We start from the raw sequence: 24,707 nt of genomic DNA on the forward strand, positions 1-24,707 counted from the left end.
AAATTTTAGATTTTGTTAGCTACCATTTAAACAATGGTATAAGCACTCACTCTTTAGTAGCATGTTTTGTTTTTCAGACAAGTTGAAGTGGTTTTAATAAGGCTGAGTGATATTTTTTTCTCTGTTGCCCAGGATAGAGTGGCATAGCATCAACCTAGCTCACAGCAACCTGAAACTCCTGGCTCAAACTCCTGGATCCTCCTGCCTCAGCCTCCCAAGTAGCTGGGACTACAGGCATGTACCACCATGCCCAGCTAATTTTTTCTATATATTTTTAGTTGGCTACTTAATTTCTTTCTTTCTTTCTTTCTTTTTTTTTTTTAGTAGAGACGGGGGCTCACTCTTGCTCAGGCTGGTTTCAAACTCCTGACCTTGAGCAATTCTCCCGCCTCGGCCTCCCAGAGTGCTAGGATTACAGGCATGAGGCACCGTGTCTGGCTGAGACTGAGCGATATTAAAATAAAACTTTCTCTGCTATTTTTAATAATCTAGGCTTTTGACCATTTTGACTTTTTAAATGCATGCCATTTTTACCAAGTACACTGCAAGGTCTATTATTCGCAGAACAGGTTGAGAGATAATAAGAACTTATGATATTTGATAACATCATATTTGATATTATATTTGATAATAAACACTGCAAATACAGCATGTTGTTATTTATAAAATCATAAAGACAACACTTTTGTTAACCTAATCCAAAATTTGAACATAGTTTTAGGCCATACAGTTGATAGTTTTACTTATGATTTTATAGATTAAGTTATTTATGTATGAAACAAAAAGCATGAAAATACACTGAGAAGGGAATATGTTTACAGAGGACTTCTTTAATATGTCATATTTCTTAAATGTAAACATATATATATATATTTTTTTAATTCATACTTAAGTAATGTTTAAGAAACAAAACAAAATAATGATACCATTGCAGTGTTGCACTTGTGACAATAATGAAACCATTTTGGTCATATTGGCATGTTTAAAAAAGTAAAGTTCTCTCCAGCTTTAATATTCCATAATTTTTCTTCTTTAATTTACTTTGTAAAACAAAGAGTTGACAATTCATATGTAGGAAACATAAATAACTAAAACAAACTATAAAACTTTTCCCCCTTACCTCTGAATAATTCTTAGTAGCAACATTTCGTGAGGGCTGCTGTCTTGTAGATTTAAAGACTAGAATGAAAAAGATGAAACATGCGTTGTCATATTTTTAAAATAACTTAGAAAGACTTGCACATTTCTTTAGCTGAAGGTCTTCTAAGTCCTATCTACAAAACCCATGATGACTAATTATAAAACCATTTATATTTTTTAAAATCTAAAGAGATGTAAAATTGTATGTTCAAATAACTCAATGCTTACCTGTCAGTCTCATGATTTCCCAGCTTATTCAAATACAGTAATAAGCAGTGCTCATAAATACACCCACACTAAAAATATTTTATAGAAAAATGCCTCAAGGATAACTCTGATCACCTAACCAACTCAACTACAAATACACTGAAGGGAAGCCTCCTAATCCCTTCCTTCTTTGTAGTCAGGATACCCTTCCCTGTGGCTGTATTAGGAGCCATGTGGTTCCAGAGGAGCTTTCTCATCCTCCTCTACCTTGACAGCCATACTGACTACCTAAGAAATGCACCAGAGGAGAATTCTACAAAACAGCCTTATCTTTTATCCCATGATAAAATTCCTTTGAATTCATACTTTTTTTGCCTTATAAACTTAGATACTTGAAATTTAACTAATCCTTTATCTTTCTCCTTCTTTTCCCTTGGGATCAAAACCTATAATAAATTTCAAACACGTAACTGAGGTTTATTTTCTCCTTTGCCTTACCAGTTTGCTAGTATCAAAAAAATCTCCTCCAAGTTGACCCACAAACTAAATAACAAGGCAAAGAAAGAAAGAGGATTTTAAAAAGCCAAACAGTCAAAGAATTCCACAAAGTCCAAAATTGTCCAAGTCAGAAAATGTTAGGAATCTTTCTACCTAGCCTAAGTTTATTATATGCTCATGTTTCTTATTCCAGGTTTTAACCCCAATCCTGTGATATCTGAGTGGAGAGATAGAAGCAGAGTTCTTATCTGCTCTGCTCAAATTACTGCTGTCACATCCCACTCTAACCAAAAGGCGAGAAATGGCAACGGAATGAAAGCCAGTGATCATAATACTTTCCAAGAATATTTCTGCTCAATATTTATTCACTGAGTCCTCAAACTCTGGAGAGTCTTGAAAATCAGACACCTTTCTTTTTATCCCCAGTAGATAGCAAAAGGTGAATAAATATCTGTGAAATAAATAAACCTGATCAGAAAAATAAGCACCGTGTTTTGTTCGGAAGGCAATATAGTGTGATGATTAAGAACTCTGGTTTTGGAGTTGACTCATTTTGACTTAGTAGCTTGACTATGGCCAAGTTCCTTGGCTTCTTTAAATCTCAATTTCCTCACCTGTAAAACAATGTTAATATTAATACCAAAATACTTCATGCAGATAACTGTTGACAGGATAAGAGGCAGTTAATATAAATAACTTAAGCAAGTGCCTAGCAGGTAGAAAGCATTCAAAATATGTGGCGATTAGTAGTAGTAAATGTAGCAGCAGTGGCACTCATAGTGATAAATTAATGTGAAGGTAGTGGCTTCAGAGCTATCTTTTATTTGCTTAGTCACCGTCCTTTACTAACTTCAATGGAAAAATATGGGCTGTCAATTCTTATATAAGTGCAATTTGTTCCTTTCCCAGTAAAATTTCAGTACATCAATAAATCTCCATACTCCATGGAGTTTGTTATAATAGAATTTGACTTTATTTATTTTTTCATTCCTCCACTTATAATAGGAATCCAGAATTTATAGTCTGATTTGTTGCTTCTGCCCCATAGTGATGGCAAGTAGAGTTAGTATCCTATGGTTATTTTGCCAGAGGCTTACAAAACATCACATCTAACCTGATAAAACTGTTTCACAAATTCACATTAAAAAAATCAGTTCATTTTTTTTTAAAAAAGGCCCAATATTGAAAGTAACCAGTTAAATTAGCAAAACCATGAGATCAAATCAGTTAGATAAAAGACACATTTAGACCAATGCTTTATATAACATACATCTCCATAAACTTACTGGAAAATGCTGCCACTGATACTATTAGCAGCAAGCATCTATTGAATTTTTACTAGGTGCTATGATCAGTACTGCATATACTTAAGCTCATTTACTATAACTACTCTGTGAAGTCAGCACAACATCACCAATTTTATAGCTAGACATTCAGACACTACCTAGTGTCGCTTTGTTGCCCAGGCTAGAGTGAGTGCCATGGCGTCAGCCTAGCTCACAGCAACCTCAAACTCCTGGGCTCAAGTGATCCTACTGCCTCAGCCTTCCAAGTAGCTGGGACTACAGGCATGCACAACCATGCCCGGCTAATTTTTTTTCTATATATATTAGCTGGCCAATTAATTTCCTTCTATTTATAGCAGAGACGGGGTCTCGCTCTTGCTCAGGCTGGTTTTGAACTCCTGACCTCGAGCAATCCGCCCGCCTTGGCTTCCCAGAGTGCTAGGATTACAGGCGTGAGCCACCACACCCGACCAGCACACATGTGTTTTAAATACAGAAAATAATTATAAAACCTCTGCATCTGTTCACTGTAGGCTGTTATCCAGACAGACTACCCAAAATGCTACCTCAAATATTTAAAAATCAAAAAACCCAAACAACTTCTTAATGCCATTTAAGAGATGATCACATAGTGAGGAATTACTAGGCCAAAACTGAACAAAAGCTAGACTCACAGAGGCAAGTGGAGTCCTTTCCCTGAGTTCACCTTCAATCTGGGAAAATGTTAACATTAGTTTTGAGAGTCCTGGAGGGGAGTGGGGAGATACTATAAACCAAGATTTGCCCCAGGTGGGAATTCTGATGCATTTCCCTCTTTCCTTAGGACAGACAGGACCCCAATGGTTAAACAGAGAAGTAGAGGTAAACAGGATTTCATAAGCACGTATCATCTGACTGGTCCAAATACTCTCAAATTATACATTTAGTTCAAAGTGGTCTAAGACTTGTGGTGCCCTACAAGGTTGGAGAAACAAAATGAATCTTCTCTGGAGGAAGACAGCTGCATCCAAGGTGTCTAATTATGGCTACTGATAATTTTCTAGGGATGACAGATAACAAAGCATGGAAGGAAATAAGTCGCCATAAATAAGAACCAACAGAAACAGAAATTAGAGACAACAGAAAGAGGCCAAAGACATTCAGACACTAGGTTATTAGACACAAAATGCAAGTCAAATATCCTTACTATGCACACATGAAAAAATACAGACCTAAAAATATCTGCAGGGAATTTTTAAAAACTATTAAAAGTGACAAGGCATGTTTAAAAAGAAACAAATAGAATTTCTACACCACCCCCCAACATACAATAAAAATTAAAAATTAAAAGGGCAGTTGAAAGAATAGATGAGTAGACTGGATGACTGATCAGAAGTAATGACTAGGAGTGTTGCACAGGAAGAGAAAACAACAGAAGATACAAAAGAGGTTATGAGTCATGGGAGGACAGAGTAAGTCTTGTATTTATTTAATTGAAGACCCAGAAGGAAGGAAAAAAAGAATGGCATAGACATCATATCTGAAGGTATAATAGCTAAGGATTTTCTAGAAATGATAAAAGATACCAATTCACAGATTCGTGAAGCCCAATAAATCCTAAGGAGGATAAAAAAGAACATCATATTTCAATTCGTCATAGTGAAACTAAAGAACACCAAAGTCAGCAAGCTGAGGGAAAAAAAAGATTACTTAGGAAAAAAAAGCAATAAGCTTAACTGGTATCTGATTTCTTAACAACAATGGAAACCCAAAGACTCACTTTAAGTGATTAATTCCATTCGTGTGTCAAGGAAAGCTTCATATGAAACAATTAAGCCAGTACTACAGAAGGCCATTTGGGCTCAGGTAAAGGTGGGTAATTGACAACATCTATGACTTTGTCAGTTGCATGCTATCCAACTGTTGGTGGTTTAACATACAAGTATTCATATTTTATTCACTCTTTTTCCATGTTCCTGTTTTCTTATTTTTTATAACAGTAACAATAACTAACATTCATTCATTCACTTATTTGAACTCCATGTCCCCCCATTCACAATACAGACCAGGCACAGGGCTGGGGTGCATGGGGGTAGGTTTACTCTGCCTCCTCCTTCTATACAGTCAGTTTAAGATCATAGCCTACGGTAAGCACCAGAAGACTAATAATGATAACGTTTCATAGATGCCTACTGTGTACCAGGCTTTTTGCTCATTTAATCTTCAGAATAACCTGATACAGTAATTATTCGCAATTCACATGTAAATAAACTAGGAGATGAGTGTCTTGTCTCAAGTCACAAGGCTGCCAAGTGTTGAACTCAGAGTTGAACTCTGCCTGGATCCCTGTCAATTTGCCAGGCTGTCCTCTCTCTCTATCTTCTCTGCTTTGTATGAGACCTACCAAGAATGGAGTGGCATCTTTCTGTATGCCATTTCCTAAATGGCAATAAAGACTTGTTTCTGAAGTCAAAAGTGAAGGATCTTAGCTGGCTTTTCTGAAGCACTGAATAATACTTGAGTAAAAATACACCAATAGAATTTTTGATAAGGTTCCTCAAGAGACATTTAATCAATTTGATGTTTGTATCCTTTCTCCAATGTCAGCTGTCATCCAATAAATGTCAAAAACTTCATTTAATGGAGTGACAACTCAATTCCTTCCAAGGTAGCTTACTCCATCTTTATATTAATTGGATAGGTTATTCTGTATAATGCTAAGACCCCTCTACTGAGAACCAGTAGCCAGGTTTCTTATCTTATCTTGCTCTGGAAATGACTATAGTGGTCAACTGCTGGTTCTGGAGTCCAAAGAACATGAGATCATTTCAAGCTCTGGTACTAGTTATGAGACCTTGGGTAAGTTACCTACGTTTCCAAAGTCTGAGTTTCCTTTTCTGTAAAACAGCGATAATATAATAAGTATCTACCCCACAGACCTGTTAAAAGGCATGCAATTTCATAAATATTAGCTATTGTTGTTACTATTAGTAGTTTTATCAACCCAGGACAAAACTGCTTAGCTCAGTTCCCTCATCTGTAAAATGAGGGGACAGAAAGTTGTTCTTAAGCCTTTGGGTCCATTCTATCAGATGATAAACTTAAGCATGCCTGCTTCTAGTTTTTTCCATCCATCCTCATTGAGCCGTGAGTCCTTAATCTGGAGAACATGGATGTGCTTCATAGGCGTCCCTGAACCCTTTGAAATTGAGTGCAACTGCATGTGAGTACTTATTTAGGGAGAGAAGACGTAGCTTTCAGATTCTTAGACAATCCATATGCCAAAATAGATTTAAAACCATTAACTTTGGGACTAAATAAATTAAACCTATTTCACCTTTCACATGATAGAACATATTCTATGGAAAGATCAGAATCTTTCCCAGGGTAGATACGCCAAGTCCCTTCAACCATTTTTTACATTATTTGGTTTCTCTTCTGAATGATCTTATGTAGTTGATGTCCTTCTTGAAATATAGTTCCAAAGTTAAGTACAGTATTCTTGGCATGATATATCCAATTCAGTACCCAGGAGAACTTCCTCACTGTGGAGGCTCACTACTTCTATGAATACTGCTTAAGACATCATAGATTTGGACAGTTAGGTTGACCTGCACAACTCTTACTGACCTAAGTTTTTTTCACCTGGGTTGCTATTAAACTCACATACCTCTCACAACTCTATTTGTGCAGCTGTCCTTATGGACATAAATGCAGTTTATACTTTTTACCCTTGATAAATTTCATCTTGGGAGAATTATTAACAGTTCAACTCCCCAGTGTGTCAAAAATTAATCCTAGCTGAAAAAGTGAGAAAACAATTAACCTCAAATAATAGATAATATAAATAAAATACATGCGAATATATTCTAAATGCTAGATAGAAAAAAACATTACCACCTATCTTAACGTATACTTTTTGTAATAAATATGACTAACAACTTAGGCTGATCTCATAAACTGTAATATTAAAAATAGTTTAATAGATCCCCTTAAGTTGAAGCCAATTTTTAGACCACAGAATATACACAAATTAATTCCAAGATCTTAGTCATAATTTTTTTCAAGTGCAGCTCACCTGACCTGTCTCTATGGACAGCAGAGACAGACAGAAGCAGCACAGGGAAAGCAAGAAAACAGCACATTAAGAGGTGGTTCCCCTCTCTTTGAACTACTGTCAGTATAGTAACTAACTGCCTCAAAGGGTGATAACAATAAAATTTGTCTAAAAGTAAGGAATTACAAACATAATTTTTGAAGCTTACCCATTTTAATAGCTCTGATGCATGGCAAAGATATATATATATATATATATATATTTGAGACAGAGTCTCACTTTATTGCCCAGACTAGAGTGAGTGCCGTGGCGTCAGCCTAGCTCACAGCAACCTCAATCGCCTGGGCTCAAGCAATCCTACTGCCTCAGCCTCCCGAGTAGCTGGGACTACAGGCATGCGCCACCACGCCCAGCTAATCTTTTCTATATATCTTAGTTGGCCAATTAATTTCTTTCTATTTATAGTAGAGACAGGGTCTCACTCTTGCTCAGGTTGGTTTCGAACTCCTGACCTCAAGCAATCCGCCCATTTCAGCCTCCCAGAGAGCTAGGATTACAGGCGTGAGCCACCGCGCCCGGCCATGGCAAAGATATTTTAAGGAATAATTTATCTGGTGATTCTAATTGCTCTTTTAAGTCTCCCAATGATGGTGACACAAATAAATGAGGGTTCCTAATGGGGATTATGTTGGTCCCCCATGTTGGAATTGATAAAGAACTTGCAGTTTATACTTACCATCTAAAACAGACATATTTCTAGATGTTGACACAGTAGCCTTTGAACTCCTGCTCCGGGTAGTGGTCTCCAGACCTGTGCCTGCTGTTAGAATGAGCAGTCAATATATAATCCTATCAGTAGCTAAGGTTTTTTTTTTTTTTAAACACACAATAGCAAAATGAAAGCTAAATAAAGTTACATAAAATAGTTTATTTATAAAAACCCAAAGACACATATAAGAAGAAACCAATCCATCTGACCAATCCATTTTCAGAGACTACTCTTTTAGACTATATTTGGTTCATATTTGTCCAAGTAAAATTTAAGAAAAAATTTTGTAAATGTAAGGATAATGAAAATCATCATTAGAAGATGGGGATTTCTCTCCCTGGAAATTTTAAACTAAATTTCGATTCATTTTCCCAGCATAAAATTCCTATGGATAAATATTTAATAGAAACAATTTAAAAATATCCCTGGAGATGGATTTATATAATTTGTCAGGAAGGCACTGGATCACCATTTTATGTTTGTTTGAACTATTCAATGACAATAATGTTACATTAAATACAATGATGGAAAATAATGTTAATGATTACTTTTAGAAATCAAATTGTCTGGGGGTAGTTTTTTCTTTTAAACAAATTTTATGATGCCCACTTTATAAGCATGTGGGTATTTGTATCTTGTGACAGTAATGACAATAATAATTTTGATGGATCTGAAATTTTCCTCTTCCTGCCAATGGCTATTAGCTAGCCATTTCCTTAACAACTCATATTTGCCTATTATCTTGACATGTGAGTGCAAATATAACATTAAATGTACCCAGAAGGTACTGTGAGAAAACACAGTGAAGCTTTTAAAAAATATGTGTTAAGAACAATTAAAACCCTGTGGGCATGTGACCATTCATTTGAGTAAATGGTACATGTCAGAACTGCATTAAAGACTGTCTTCATGCATTATAAAAATAAATTTTAAAAAAATTATGTTTTAGGCCGAGTGTGGTAACTCACACCTAGCACTTTGGACGGCCAATGGGGGAGTATCTCTTGAGATTAGGAGTTCAAGATCAAGCTGAGTGAGATCCCATCTGCACAAAAAAATAGAAAAATTAGGCTGTGGTGGCACACGCCTGTAGGCCCAGCTACTCAGGAGGCTGAGGCAGAAGGATCACATGAGCCTAGAGTTTGAGGGTACAGTGAGTTATGATGATCCCACTGCACTCTAGCTGGGGTGACAAACAGATGCTGTCTCAAAAAAAAAAAGAAAGAAAAAGAAAATTATGTTTTAGAATTAAAAACTCATTACTAAATTCTGACAAGATAAAATTCTGTATTTCCCACTCAACTGTCAAGTCTGAATGTGCAAAAGACTGTACTCAGTGCTAACCTCTTCCTCTTTGAGACTCTCCTCTCGATGTTGAATTCTGCCCTCTTCCTCCTCTTCGACCTCTTCCTCGGCCTCTTCCTCTGTTGGCTGCTGCTGAGATGCTATCATCAGAGTCATTGCCCATCTGTTCTGCTAAATCTATACTCATAAAGTCATCAGCACTGAAAGCAGAAGCAGAGTCCTCTGACTGAGATCTGAGAGCTCGGGCCCTATTCATGGCCTGAGAGGGATAACAAGGAGAAAGTACACATACAGAGATAATGCAGCATCCTGAAAATCATTAATATAGTCATTCAGATAATAATTTAATGTTGCCAAATTATCTATATAATTTTTCAATAATCGTGCTATAAAAATATGAAGACCTTCTCCACCAATCAAATGTAACATTTTTTAATGCTTACCTGTCAGATCAATTTATAATATTATAATACCTGTAAAATGAGACTTTTTGAAAAGGTTTACCAAGAAAAATAAAATTTCACAGATTCAAAACTTTCAGAACTAGAAGAAATATTAGCAATCATCCCTAATTTAGCACATCCTTTATAAGAGATTGTCATCATTTAAGCTACTTTTTAGAATGGCTCTTTATAAATAACAAGAAAAAATCTAAAAATAGCTGTTATCTGAGTAATAAAATGGGTCCTTTTGTTTTCTTATTTATTCCCAAATATTACCAAGTTTTCTATAATATACTAATACTTCTCCTAAAATATTACTTTTGTAATCAGAAAAATATGAACAATCTTATAAATTTATAAGAATTAAGTAGACTATATTAACGGAAAGCCTAAAAAAGAATCTAAACCAGTATGTCACATATTTTTAATCTGATAAGAAACCATCTGGAAAGACAAGTTTGAGAATTAACCAAATATTCTAACTCTAAAATGAATACATATTTTTGGATTAAAAATAGAATAAAATCAATTCTGCCCTGATTTTCCCTTAAAACAATCAAAATGTAACAAGAACAAAAACAAAACATTTTCAAAAAAATTAGAAAATAGCTCCAATCACAAACACACAAGCTATGAAGAAGAATTAATGAGTATAATGAATATTTGACCTGGCTAAGGGAGAAAGCTGAGAAGAGTTTAAGGCATTGTAGAGCTCTCCAAAATTGATATATATATATCCCAAGAAGCCATGACAACAGTCTCTCTTGCTTGCAATGGCAAATTCTGGGTCTAAGAATAGATGATCACATAATTTTTAAGCTCTGTGATACCATAAAGTAAGGAGAAACAGGGCTAAATAAGCAGATGTCAAGAAGGCAGACAGGATAGAAGTAGGAGTGAAGTGGGGGTGGGGGTAAGAAGTAATATAACCTCATGATGATGATCTTAGTTGAGGTGAAATAACAGCTAAATCACTGCATTAAGGGCTTGATGGCCTTACAATGCAAAGAGAAAAGACTTTAAGGAATACAACAAAAAATAAAAAGAAACAATGGTAGAAAGATTTCCGTTCATCTTTCCTGTCCCAAATGAAGTACAAGCAATCCTCCTTATTCATAAATTCCATATTTAGAAATTCAACTACTTGCCAAAATTAATCTGTGATCACAAAATCAACACTTGTGATACTTCTATGGTCATTTGCGGACATGGGCAGAGTGGTGAAAATTTTGAGTTGCCTGACACACACTTCCCAACTGAGGTCAAACAATGAGTCATTCTGCCTTCTTGTTTTAGCTTTTGTACTTTAGACAAGTGTTCTTTCTATAGTATAGTCATGTGTCGCTTAACAACGGAGATACATTCTGGGAAATGTGTCTGTTAGGTGATTTCATCTTTGTACAAACAAGATAGCATGTACTTACACAAACTTAGATGGTATAGCCTACTACACACCAAGGCTATATGGTACAGCCTATTGCTTGTAGGCTACAAACCTGTACAATATGTCACTGTTTTGAATACTGTAGGCAACTGCAACACAATGGTATTTGTATATCTAAACATAGAAAAGATACAGTAAAAATAATACAATCTTACAGGACCACTGCACATGACTATATATTTATTCCCACTTTTTTGCATTTTTGTGCTTTTGCTTGGTAATTTGGTGTTTAAAATGGTCCTCCAGCATAGTGCTAGAGTGCTATTTAGTTAAGTCTGTGATGTGCCTTATGGAGAAAATATATGTTAGATAAGCTTTATTCAGGTATGAATTTATAGTGTTCTTCGCTATTCGTTCAATGTTAATGAATCAACAACATATTTTAAATAGTGTCTTTAAATAGAAACACATAAACAAGATTATGCATTGATTGGTTGACAAAAATGTTGTAACCTGTGGCTCATAGGAATCTAACTCTGTACTTCCTCTAGGAGCAATGGTTCAGTACTTGCTAATTGAGTCCTACAAGTAACTTTATAGAATAAAACTACCACAAATAACAAGAAGCAGCTGTATATTTTTTAAAGTAGACTTTAAAAAGGTGACCTAAATTACATAATTGATAAGATAGATCTAACTGATACATGTTGAATTCTGTACTCTGAAATTAAATATACTTCTTTTTAAGATCCTATGAAACTTGATGGGTGTATAATAGGCTGCAAAGGAAAATCCCAATAAATGCTAGAGAGTAGAAACAGAATTATCATACTGTGTGATCATCATGCAATAAAATAAGTTGCTAATAATAATAAAGCAAAAATTCTGCCTCCTGAAGATTAACTGGAGTCAAACTATAAAATAAAACTAAAATTGTATAACATCTAGAAAATAATAACAAAAATATTGCATATCACATGGGAGAACTAAAGCAGTGCTTATAAGAAAGTCTATAGCCTGCTAAACAAGGATGAATGTAAAAAAGTTAATTCTGTATTCAAAAAGTCAGGAAAAATAAAATAATGCCTATCCAAGGAAAGTTTTAAAAAGAAAAAAACATATTAATAAATTTTAAACAAACACACATTTGTCTAAATACTGTACCTTCATTTTTATAATCTCAAACACTACATTCAAATCATATTTTAACTCTACTTTTTCTACACAAAAGACGAGTTTATTGCTATCTTTGAAATATATTACTTCTAAGACTTCACTTCATAAGTACAGATCTAGAGCCAATCACAAGGATGTTTCCATACACTTCTGGGAGATCTGAAATCATACTATCTTAGTATTATACTTTCTTTTTATTGTGGTGAAATATAAATTTATTTTTTAACCATTTTTGAATGTAGTACAGCGGCATTAAGAACATTCACGTTGTTATGCAACCATCGCCATCATCCATCTCTACAACTTTTTCATCATCCCAAACTGAAACACCCTATCAATAGTAACTTCCCGTTCTTCCCTCCCCAGTCCCTAGTAACCACTACTCTACTTTGTCTCTATAAATTTGACTACTCCAGGTATATCATATAAGTAGGATTATAGAATATTTGTCCTTTTGCATTTGGCTTTTTTCACTTAACATAACATTTTCAAGTTTTATCCACATTGTGGCATGTATCAGAATTCCGTTCCTTTTTAAGACTGAATAACATTCCATCACATGTCTATACATCATTTTGTTTATCCATTCATCTGCGGATAGACATTTGGGTTGTTCCTATCTTTTGGCTATTCTGTATCATGCTACTATAAACACTGGTATACAAATATTTGTAAGGCCCTTGCTTTCAATTCTTTTGGTTATATACCTAGCAGTAGAATTGCTAGATTATAGGTAATACCATGTTTAATTTTTCTGAGGAACCATCATACTGTTTTCCACAGGAGCTGCCCCATTTTTCATGCCTACCATCAATATACAAGGGTTCCAATTTCTCCACATTCTTGCCAAAACTTATTTTCCTTTTTAAAAAAGTAACAGCCATCCTAATGGGGTATGAAGTGATATATCATTGTGATTTGCATTTCTCTAATGGTTAGTGATGTTGAGTATCTTTTCATGTGCTTATTGATCATTTGTAAATCTTCTTTGGAGAAATGTCTGTTTAAGTCCTTTGCTCACTTTTTAAATTGGGTTTTTTGTTTTGTTTTCTTTTGTTGAGTTTTAGAAGTTTTAAAAATATATCCTGGAAGCCGGGCGAGGTGGCTCACGCCTGTAATCCTAGCACTCTGGGAGGCTGAGGCGGGCAGATTGCTCAAGGTCAGGAGTTCGAAACCATCCTGACCAAGAGCGAGACCCCGTCTCTACTATAAATAGAAAGAAATTAATTGGCCAACTAATATATAGAAAAAAAATTAGCCGGGCATGGTGGCACATGCCTGTAGTCCCAGCTAATCGGGAGGCTGAGGCAGTAGGATTGCTTGAGCCCAGGAGTTTGAGGTTGCTGTGAGCTAGGCTGACGCCACGGCACTCGCTCTAGCCTGGACAACAAAGCGAGACTCTTGTCTCAAAAAAAAAAAAAAAAAAAAATATATATATATATATATATATCCTGGTATTAATTTATTACTGGATATATGATTTATAAATATTATCTCCCATTCTGTGGGTTATCCTTTTCACTCTGCTGACTGCATGCTATTATAATACATTTTAAAAGACGATATTGACCCTGCCTCAAATTCAGATAGAATATAAGAAATTAGAGGTGAGGTAAACTAAGGACTATGGGTCAGACTAAGAATAGTTTTTATATTTTTAAAGGGCTATTTAAAAAAAAAAAAAAACCAAGAATATGTGATAGAGACCATATATGCCTGCAAAGCCTAATATTTACTGTTTGGTCCTTTATTTAAATGTGAATTTCTAATTAAAGAAAAGACTTGAAAGTTTTTCCATGTTAACAAGAGACTTTAAAGCATAATGTTCTTTCTCTGAATGAAAGGGCTAATAATTTTGTCTGTTTGTTTCAATAATTTAAGCATGGTACTGAGATTCATATTCTGAGCTAAATGACTCTGCAAAGCCGTAAATTATATTATATTATATTTGGCAAAGTGTCAAACTCCACTACCTAAGTTCTAAATAGTATATTGAGAATGGAAAAATGTCTAACATACTATGGCTTGCTGAAAAATTACCTAGGAAACATTGGTTACCTGCAAAAGTCTTAAAATATATCTGGGAATCTAAACTTGTAATTCTTCCCTTGTATAAAATGTTTACTCTTTCTCTTTTAAAATATTAAAGAAAAACTGAAATTAGTAGCTTCAAACACAAAGGAGCCATTCAAACATAAATATTTCTGTAATCCATTATTAAAAAATTCAAAGGGTTAATCAAGTTTAAGCCAGGTGATCTAAGAACCAGGCATCATTTCTTCTTAGAGCTTGAGTTTGGTGTCAGTCTTCTCATTTATAAAATGGGAACTGAGGTAGTGTAAGGTGCTTAGCAAAAGGATCCAAAAAATATTTTCTTCACAAATGTCTCTTACCTACTAAACCGAAAAAATCTTATGGACATAGACCATACCTTTTTCATACTTGTATTCCTAATATAACAGGTACAATGCAAAAGGTCTGCTGAATGAAAGCAATGAAATCAAAACCAACAATAAATAATTTATAACTTTTAAATACCAGATAGCCATCATAAAACACTAAGGACAATTAGAAAATAAGAAAATACATTTCAATCATGAATTCACCAAGTACCAGACCAAGGCCCAAAATTCAAGTAAATGGTTGCTAATTTATAGTTCCTGCAAAGGTACCTGCAAAGAGACTGAGAATACACTGATAAGGGTGCTTAAGACAATTTTAATAGCTTAGAACAGACGGTGGAAACTGTCTATTCACCCATGGTAACATTGCTAACCAAAATACCAGTTTCTTTTTTGCACAAAATAGTATCAGCTCAATGGGGTAATATTTTATCTTGTATCTATAAGATGCTTTGTTAGCAATTAGATATTATTTTAATTAATAAGGGCTCTTGTTGCATATGCTCCCCCCTGCACACACAATAAAATAAGTTTTAGAAAAGAGCAAAAGGAAAATTTTTTAAAAAAGCAATGTCAACAGGCAGAATATTTGCAGGCTGAACTGAAATCAATCAAAGGCAGCTATCCTTAGCCAACCCCTGCTCACTCCTACCCATCACACCTAGGGACCAACTATTCTAAATAAACCTACTAGATATTCTAGTTTAACAAACTGACATATAAGCATAGGAATTTACAGCAGAAAAATTACCTCTCGAACTTCGTCATCTTCTTCATTAGTATTTTTTTGTCTGCTTTCTCTGAAACGACGTACCTACATCATAACAGAGTAATCACAAACATGTTTATTCCAGTTATATAAAAATAAGGTAATGGCCTACAATTGATTAAGAAATGCTTTACATTATAACATAAAACTTGGAAATTTAACTACAATTTGTCTCACAGAAGAATAAGAAATATTTTTCCAGTTACTTACATTAAAATTTTAGAAATGTACTCTAAAAAAATATACTGGCCCCAAGCAAAATTATATACCTGCTGCCAAAATGTTAAATGTCACTAGAAAACAGTCTATTAGATTGCAGAGGAAAAAGATCCTAATATTCTATAGGTGTTATACTTTAGTACAACAGATAAAAACAAAAATCTCTCCTTGATGAGGCTTGAATATTTATTACATCGCTCAAATCAACCTTGTGCATCTGGCTGCAAGACATCCAGGGGGCTCTCTAAAATGTTATCTTAGGTGAGTGGGACCCTAAAAGATCCACTTTTATCAACAGTCAACTACTGAACGAATGTTTGCTGACTGTGGTCCTGGTACCAAGAGAGATAGTATAGCTTTCTTTTGTAATGGTTCCTGCTCACAAGGCTCTTATAATATAGTTATGTAGTTAGAGAAAAAGCCCCATTTATTTAAAATTCATTTAGCACATATTTACCTACTATGTGCCAGGCACTCTTGTAGGAACTGAGAATACAGCAATTAACAGAAGAGTCAAAAATTCTGCCCTCACGGAGTTTATAATCTAATGTATATATTGGAGAGGGGTAGCAAATAAGTTTTATATTTCAGAAGGCATCAAGCATCAAGTTAGCTAGACTCAGAAAGTTTATCCATGAGGAGCCTCTGGGATGGTTTTTCACTGATGGTTTTCAACCTGCACAATCTTGCTATGTGACCTGAGAGCATAATCCTTGGGAATACTGAAAAATCTTGGTGTTCAATCCAGTGACAATCCAGGTGTGCAAATAAGGACATTGGGACCTCATGCCTGGGCATCTCTCAGATCCTTAATGCCTGCCTGTACTTTTTCTCACTGCACTACATCCATTGCCTATAAATATAAACCTTAAGTGAGTATGCTCAGAAGAGTTTTGTAAGTCCTTTCAAATATCTGAACCTGTGAAATCTTTGCAAAAAGGTAAGTACTCAGAGAAAAATCAGGAAGAGAAATAAAAGTGTTGAGAGGTTACATCTCAGTAAGATGATCACAAAAGGCCTCATTGAAAAGGTAATATATGAGAAAAGGTTTTAAGAAGCAGGGAATAAATCATGGAAAAAACTGGGAGAAATCATTCCAATCAAAGGAAAGAATATGTGCAAAGGCACTAGGACAAAAGTATGCCTAGTATGTTTAGGAAACAGCAAAGAGGTTGCTGTAGCTGCAGCAGATATGAAGGTAAAGACACAAGTCCAGACTGAATAAAGCCTTGAAGAACTTTTTTTTGTAGGCAGGAGTGACCAGATCCAAAATATGTGAGGATTCAGTCAGCTGAATTGAGGATAGAATTGGGTGTGGAAAAAAGAATAATCCAGGTGAGAAAAGATGATGCCCTGTACCAGTGGCAGGGATAAAGGTGGTAAGAAGCAGTCAGATAGCATATACATTCCAATTTTCTTTGTAGAGACAAAGGAAATTCTAGACAGTCAGCATACAGGTGACAGAAAGAAAGGAGTCAAGGATAACTTCGAGGTTTTGGCCTGAGCAACTGAAAAAATGGTGCTTCCACTGGAACACTATAGGGGAGCAGATTTGAGAGCAGGGGATGAGAAATAGCAATTCAGAATGGAACTGTTAAAGTCTGAAATGTCTATTAAGCACCCAAATGGAAATGTCTAGCAGGCTGTTGGCTATGGAAACCCTGAGTTATAGGAGGGGGTTGAAAGTTATCACCAAACAGATGGCATTTAAACCCAGGACGCTGGATGAGATCATAAAGGGTATGTGTAGATGAAAGGGTATCCAAGGACTGAGTTCTGGGCACTCCAATTTAAGAGGTTGCAGAGATAAGGGGAATCAAGAATAGAGACTGAAAATATGCAAGCAGTGAGGTAGGAAGAAAAACGAGAAGAGCATATAGTCCTGAAAGTCAATGAAAAAAATGTTTCAAGAAGAGGTCAAGTGAGATTTAAGATAGCAAAAACAGCAGATTTAGCAATGGCAGTCACAGGTGACCTTGACAAGATCAGCTTCACTGGAATGATGGGGCCAAAAGCCTGAAGGGATGGGTCAAAGAAAAAAGGAGGGAGAAGAATTAGGGCAGAAAATATAGAAACTCTTTGAAGCAATTCTGCCACAAATGGGGAATAAAGAAACAGAGTAGTAGCTAAAGGGAAATGGGATTGAGAGTTTTGCTTGTTTTTTAAGCTCAAAGACAAAACATGTTTGTTACAATTTAGTAGAAGAGGGAAATACAAGAATAATACTTTTAAAAAAATGGCATCATATATAATAGTGCTCTAGGTGGTAAGCAGCATACCAAAAGTGCTAAGTCACTCATAGAGGAGACATGAATGAGTCAGGGTAAAAACACCAAGCAGGCACTATGTGTCAGGCAGTATTCGAAGGACTTTATGTGGCTTAATTTTTTTAATTCTCGCAACAACCTTGAAGGAGGTTCCACTGTTATCCCCACGTTTTAGAGGAAACCAAGGCACAGAGAGGTTAGATAACTCACTGATGGTAATAAAGGTTCTGATTTTGAACACAGGTGGTGGGATTGTGCATAGTTTTGCATCTTTTGGAATTCTTTTCCCACTTAACAATATATTGGAGATATTTTTACATGTTCTTCTTTAAAAATGTAATTTTTAATGGCTGCATAGAATTCTACATAGTATTACGTGCCAACATTTATTGTACCAAAACATTTGCAATTATTCTCTGCTATAGATAACACTAAGGTAAATAATTCTATACATAAATCTCTCACTATTTTTGCAGGAAAATTCCTGGGGCTGAGTTAAAGGGTAAATCTTCCTAAATCTCTTGATATACATTGCCAAACTGCTTTTCAGGAAAGTATTATGTTCAAACATAATACTATAACAATAATGTACCAGATACTATTTTTCGCAAATCACTGTCAATTTGACAAATAAAAAATATGAGTTTCTTTGATTATCATAGGCTAAACACCATTTTCATATGCTTATTAGCCATTTATATTTCTTTTATAAACTATTCACATCCTTTGTTCATTATTCTATTAAAATGTTTAATATTTTTTAAAAATTTATAAGAGCTCTGCCTACATACAAATATTTTCCCATGTCAACACTTTTAATTTAGTTTTCTGATAATTTGATGTGCAAACATTTAAAATTTCTATGTAGTCAAATCTAAACAGCTTTTCTGGTGTAATTCTACTGTTTTTATGCTCAGAATAAATTTTCTAGATAAAATTCAAAATCTCAATCAAAGCTTACTAAAAAACTGAAATGAGCAGGAATTTTCATCCTACAAGGTTCATCTAAAAGTACTTTCAAGATCTTCAAGAGAAGATACTATCTATGGGGAACACAACTAACATTTATTCAGTACAATTATATGTAAAACTATTCTAGGCACTTTCTAACTTAATCATTTATTATCTCAATTTTTTAGATAAGGAAACTAATCAGGCAGGTTAAATAGTGATTTACGAGAAAAAAACTCAGAGCTACTCTTAGAGACTGTCTAAATAGACCTAGACACCCAAATTAATTACTCACTTCTTCATCAATTTTATCTTCTAGGGCATCAATATGACGTTTTTTAAGAAATTGCTGTGTTTTCTCCAACTGGTATTTCACTAATTCCTCGATAGCATCTTTCTCCTCCTTGTCCACAAATTCTTGTACTGCTTCACCCATCCCTCTTTCTGTTAGCAGTGAGAGCTGGACATTCTGTAAGACAAAAATACATCACTGAATACAGAAATGGTATCTATTCCTTACAAAGTAGTTATGTATGAGCAAGAAAAATTACAGAATAATGTTACCGGGGAAAAATACAAAAAGTTACCTAGTTATTGAAGGGAAAAAAAAAAAACCCAAAACAGTGAACAGTAGTTAAGCCTACTGGTAAATATGATGGGCCAGAAAAAGCAAAGTCAAAACCAGAAGAGAGAGAGGAATACAGGACAAGTGACAATGTAGAGGCCTGAGTGGCTAGGATAGACAGTCCAGAAATGGAAGATGATGATTATGAGAGATTAGGTTAACCAGTGTGTAAGGCAGAATAATGGCACCCTAAAGATGTCTATATCTTAATTTCTGGGACCTGTGACGACATGGCAAAAGGGAATTCAGGCACTAATGAGCTGTCTGTAAACTAGAGAGATTACAGAGACTACCCAGGTGGGTCTGGTGTAATCACAGTTAATAATAACTAAATTATTAATTTAGTTAAATCTCAGCCCTTGAGCACATACCTTTTTAACACTCTGTAAGACAAATGGGAAGAATGCTGAAAGCACTTTTGCTGCATTCCTAAGCAAGATAATTGTCTCAAAAACAGTGGGTATAGACTGGAAAAAGTGCTAGGCAGGAAGTCAAGAAACATCAGGTACAGTATTGGCTCTACCAATAACCTTTACCAGGTAAATGAATGTTAAATGTCTAGCAGGTATGGGATCTGGTGTTAAAAACACAACAATGAAGCTGGGCACAATGGTACACACCTAGAGAAGAGAGAGACAGAAGGGAGTCTGAGGGAGAAACACCTGTGGGAAAGTGTTCAGAGAGACACAACATTGCTAGCTTTGAAGATAAAAGAAGGGAACCAAGAGCCAAAAAATGTAGGCACCTCTTCAAGCTGGAAAAGGGGAGGAAATGATTTCCCCTTAGAGCCTCCAAAAAAGGAACACAACAATGCCAACTCCTTGATTTCAGTCCAGTGAGACCTGTGTAAGATTTCTGACCTACAGAACTTTAAGGTAACACCTCTGTGTTGTTTTAAACCACTAAATTTGTAGAACTTTGTTTCAACCGCAATAGGAAACTAATACAACCAGAGGATCTTAGAGTGGCAAATACACATGGTAGTAAGTTTGAGTGCTTTCACCATGTGGCTATCTTTGTAACATAATTCTGAAATTACAACCATATGTGAGAAAATTACATACTGGATTAAGATTTTTGCAGTAGAGATAAAAAGATAGTGAGAGAATAACAACATCAACAGCCATGTTAATGATATTAATAATATTAAACACTAATTTTTCTTGATGTGCAGCAACTACAAATAAATGTAATTGTCACTCTACTTCACAGAAACATTTTAAGGATTCATTTTGTTAAACATATTCTAAATAAACATACCCTAAATTAAAATTAACATATCCTAAATTAAACATATCCCAAATTAAAATCTGCTATTATAAGATAGCCATTGTTCAAAATGTGAACTGTAGGAAATTACCTTCTCTGCAGTTTGAAAATACTGTTTTACAAGGTCTTCTACCCTTAGAGTTGTTCCTTCTGAAGGTTTTGTAATAAGCTTCCCAAAGTTGATCTCTTCTTCTAGAAAAAAGAAATCCATCAAAAAATTATAGCTTTTATTATGATGGTAAAGTGGCCAAACTCATCATAGGCTGTTGTCCGTGGAGATGGTAACACCAAACTTTATCAACTGCCAGCTTGCTCAACATGGTAAAATTCAAGGCAAAACAAGCCATTTTTGCTAACACCCACAGTCTTTTCCCCATAGTCAGTATTCCTTCTCCACATCTCCAAGTGATATATCTCTAGCAGGTGTACCCACATGGTGGACCACAAACCTCTGGAGGTCCCTAAGATCCTTTCAGAGGGTACACATGGTCAAAACTACTTTCACAATAACACTAAGATATTGATTGCCTTTTCACTGTCTGGACATTTGCACTGATGATACAAAAGCAATCGTAGGTAAAACTGCTAGTGCCTTGGGATGAATCAAGAGAGTGGCATAAAATTCTACCAGTAGTCACCACGACATACAATTCAAAACACCATAAGCCAGTTTCACTTAAGAATGTCCCTGATCTAACAGTTAAAATTATTAATTTAGTTAAATCTCAGCCATTAAGCACATACCTTTTTAACATTCTGTAAGACAAATGGGAAGAATGCTGAAAGCACTTTTGCTGCATTCCTAAGCAAGATGACTGTCTCAAAAACAGTGGGTATAGACTGGAAAAAGTGCTAGGCAGGAAGTCAAGAAACATCAGGTACAGTATTGGCTCTACCAATAACCCTTACCAGGTAAATGAATGTTAAATGTCTAGCAGGTATGGGACCTGGTATTAAAAACACAACAATGAAGCTGGGCACAATGGTACACACCTGTAGTCTCAGCTACTCAGGAGGCAGAGACTTGAGCCCAGGAGTTTGAGACCAGCCTGAGCAACATAATGAGACCCTGTCTCTAAAAAGAAAAAGAAAAAAAAATAAAAAAAAAAGAAAACCCAAAATACAAACTTGAAAAAGACAGGATCCTTGCCCTTAACAATAAATTATTACAATCCAAGGTGGTAAGTGCTATAGAGAATATGACATGTAGAGAAGAAAGCAATTATTCTTCCCAAAGAAAGCTGAAAATCATGTGCAGGTACTAAAGGCAGCTATCACTTGAATCAAAAGTTGCAGAACAAATAAGATTCACTGAGCAAAAAGGGGGGAAAAACATTTCGGGCAGCAAAAAAGTGTACAGAAAGGCCTAGAAAGGACGGCACAAGTTCAATGTTTCTCTTGGCAGGTGGTAGGGACAACTGAACAAAAGTCTTTTTTGAATTTCAAGGCAGGAGGGTTAATATTAACATTACTTCATAAATATGATAACTACGTTTTAATAAGCCAGACACTATGTTAAGACCATTTACACACTGTGTATCATCTAATCCTCACAATAATCCTGTGAGGCCAAGCACTGTTATTATCTTGTTTTTATAGATGAGAAAAAGCAGAAGTTTAGTAATTTGCATAATATCATACATATAGTTAAGTGGCAGAGCTGGCCAAAATAAAAGTGCTTACACTAAAACATATAAAAGTGCCATTGTTTCCACTGAGCAATTTATGTTTAAACAAACAAAACAATCACTAGAACAAAACTCAATATGATTGTAACTAAGGTAAGATAAAGTACTAATTGTATATTCTGTTTTTTTATGAATGCCACACCCATAACGTTTCAAGGAATTGATAAGGATGTGCAATTAAACCATTATCAAGAAGCAACTAATTAAAATTCACAACATAAAAACACAATTCTCTGATAGGGGTCCCCCACCTCTACCACCCAAAATAGTATTATATAAGCTCCACTTAAATATATGAATGATTGTTTCAGTTCACAGCATACCCAATTTCTGATCACAATTTGACAATGAAAATAGAAGCCCATTAAATTTAAGCTAATAAAAACTTAGGTAGCTTATTTATAAATGAGGGCCATCCATGTCTATGAAAATTCTCTGACTCAACAGCACTAAGGAGAAGAGTCTCTGTATTTTACATGATCAATATGTCCTGTGAAAAAGCACTATTTCAGTCAGATGACCTTATTTTGTAAGTGCAAAAAAGGACAACTAGTTTCTATGAAATTTAACTGAAAATTAATTACCTGGATCATCAGAAATAGCAAACTATGGAATACCTTATTTCAAAAGTTTGAAGTCTTCCTAGATCACTGTACACTTTAAAGTCAAAATATATAATAATGCAAAAATTGAGTGTATATTCTCTGAAAATTAATAATATGCAGTGATATTTATTTTGAGCAATAAATTTCTAAAGTCTGTGTTATTATTCAGCAGGACTGCTTAAAAAATAATGTTTGCAGAGAAAGCCTTACATTTCTTTATTGGTATCAATAGGTGTAAAAATGATTGCTATCTAATTTTTAGATGACAAGACGTTTAATTATTCCCACTATCAGTTTATTTGTCTAATATATTGCAATTATACTCAAAATCTGTCATTATTTTGTATTTCTTTTACTAAAGATGGATTATACAACCCTTTAAGAGCATTTTTTAACCTATAAAAATAACTAGCTTACCTGTTTTTTCCTTTTGTTCTCTATGCCTGAAAAAATGGATAATGTCTTTTGGATTTGCTACCCGATCCACAAATTTCTGGCTGAAGCGAAGAACACTGAAAGGTTCAAAACCTCCACTATAGTCCACCTGGAAATACAGAATAACCCCATGAAGGCTAGGTTTAACAATTTCCCAATTTTCAAGAAACATACTCATCCTTCAGTATTTATAGGGTTTATGCTCAATACTTTTAAATTTATAAATCAATTTGTTACATTTTAAAGATCATGATGGTGTACAATTTATCCTATTGAGAAAATGATTCTTGGAAGATTTATAAGCATAAGCAAAATACTTTGTTTAATGGAATCAAGATATAACAATAATTTCCAGTGTTGGAATGATTACATCTCCCTGTGACAACACTAATAGTCTGGGTACATCCCAGGCACACCATCTAAAAAGAAGGTGAAACTTCTAAACAATTTTCTGAACTTTCACAACAAAATAACAAAACCATCAAAATAAAACACCAACCCTAGATGCATTAGTTAACCGGTCTATCATTTTAGGGATGTGCCTTCCCACTAGACAAAGATGAATGCTGGGAGAATCCAGATAGCAAAGCATCAAATCTGTGAGCTTGGAGAATGATTACCTTCAAAACATGTTATCCTGCTGGAACTAATAATTTCTTTCAAGGCAGGCTCTTTCTTTCTAAAGAAGTCTATAATGCTAAATACACTTTACAAAGAGAAATATCAACTTTCCTTGTAAGAGGTATGATCATTTTCCTACACTAGGTGTTCTCAAAGTATGCTCTGGGAAGCTGCATGCTCCCATCACCAGCTTATCCAGAATGCTCCCAGCCCAACTACCACCCACATACGTTCATCACACATAGCGCTTTCACTACATTTTCTGTTCATTTACCTGATATTTGTTTATTATGTCTCTCCTTGCACCTCCACCTCCTGTAAGCTCAACAAATTTAAAACCTCATCATTTTTAGCATCACTGTATCCCCCAGCATCCATAACAGAAGGTATTCAATAAGGTTTGTTTAATGAAATAATGAATTAATGAGGCTCCTTTAGTCAATACAATGTAGTTTTGTAATATTATTAATACTTACATGACAATAGCTGCTCTTCTGATTCATGAATTAATTAATAATTTACTGTGTTTAGGGAAGGAAATGCCAGTTTTCTATTTAGGTCTAGTTAGTTCTAATGGTGTCAGACATACATAGATGAGAAAAATGGGATCTT

The 24,707-nt window shown here is 34.9% G+C and overlaps 1 protein-coding gene and 1 pseudogene across 2 annotated transcripts in view; both read right to left on the reverse strand.

The window, feature by feature from the left end:
* MRE11 (MRE11 double strand break repair nuclease) overlaps positions 1-24,707 on the reverse strand; it is a 63,328-nt gene that overhangs the window by 15,499 nt on the left and 23,122 nt on the right. For both annotated transcript variants that reach the window (XM_012739669.3, XM_012739671.2), the window contains 7 exons: positions 23,457-23,583; positions 20,838-20,938; positions 19,148-19,321; positions 15,398-15,460; positions 9,281-9,500; positions 7,904-7,987; positions 1,121-1,179 (listed from right to left, as the gene is read on the reverse strand). In XM_012739669.3, coding sequence (XP_012595123.2) covers positions 1,121-1,179; positions 7,904-7,987; positions 9,281-9,500; positions 15,398-15,460; positions 19,148-19,321; positions 20,838-20,938; positions 23,457-23,583 — 828 coding nt within the window. The remainder of the gene's footprint in view (positions 1-1,120; positions 1,180-7,903; positions 7,988-9,280; positions 9,501-15,397; positions 15,461-19,147; positions 19,322-20,837; positions 20,939-23,456; positions 23,584-24,707) is intronic.
* Positions 5,150-5,274, reverse strand: LOC142870832 (uncharacterized; annotated as a pseudogene).

The sequence above is a fragment of the Microcebus murinus genome, chromosome 4 (assembly GCF_040939455.1).
Source record: "Microcebus murinus isolate Inina chromosome 4, M.murinus_Inina_mat1.0, whole genome shotgun sequence".
Classification (NCBI taxonomy): Eukaryota; Metazoa; Chordata; class Mammalia; order Primates; family Cheirogaleidae; genus Microcebus; species Microcebus murinus.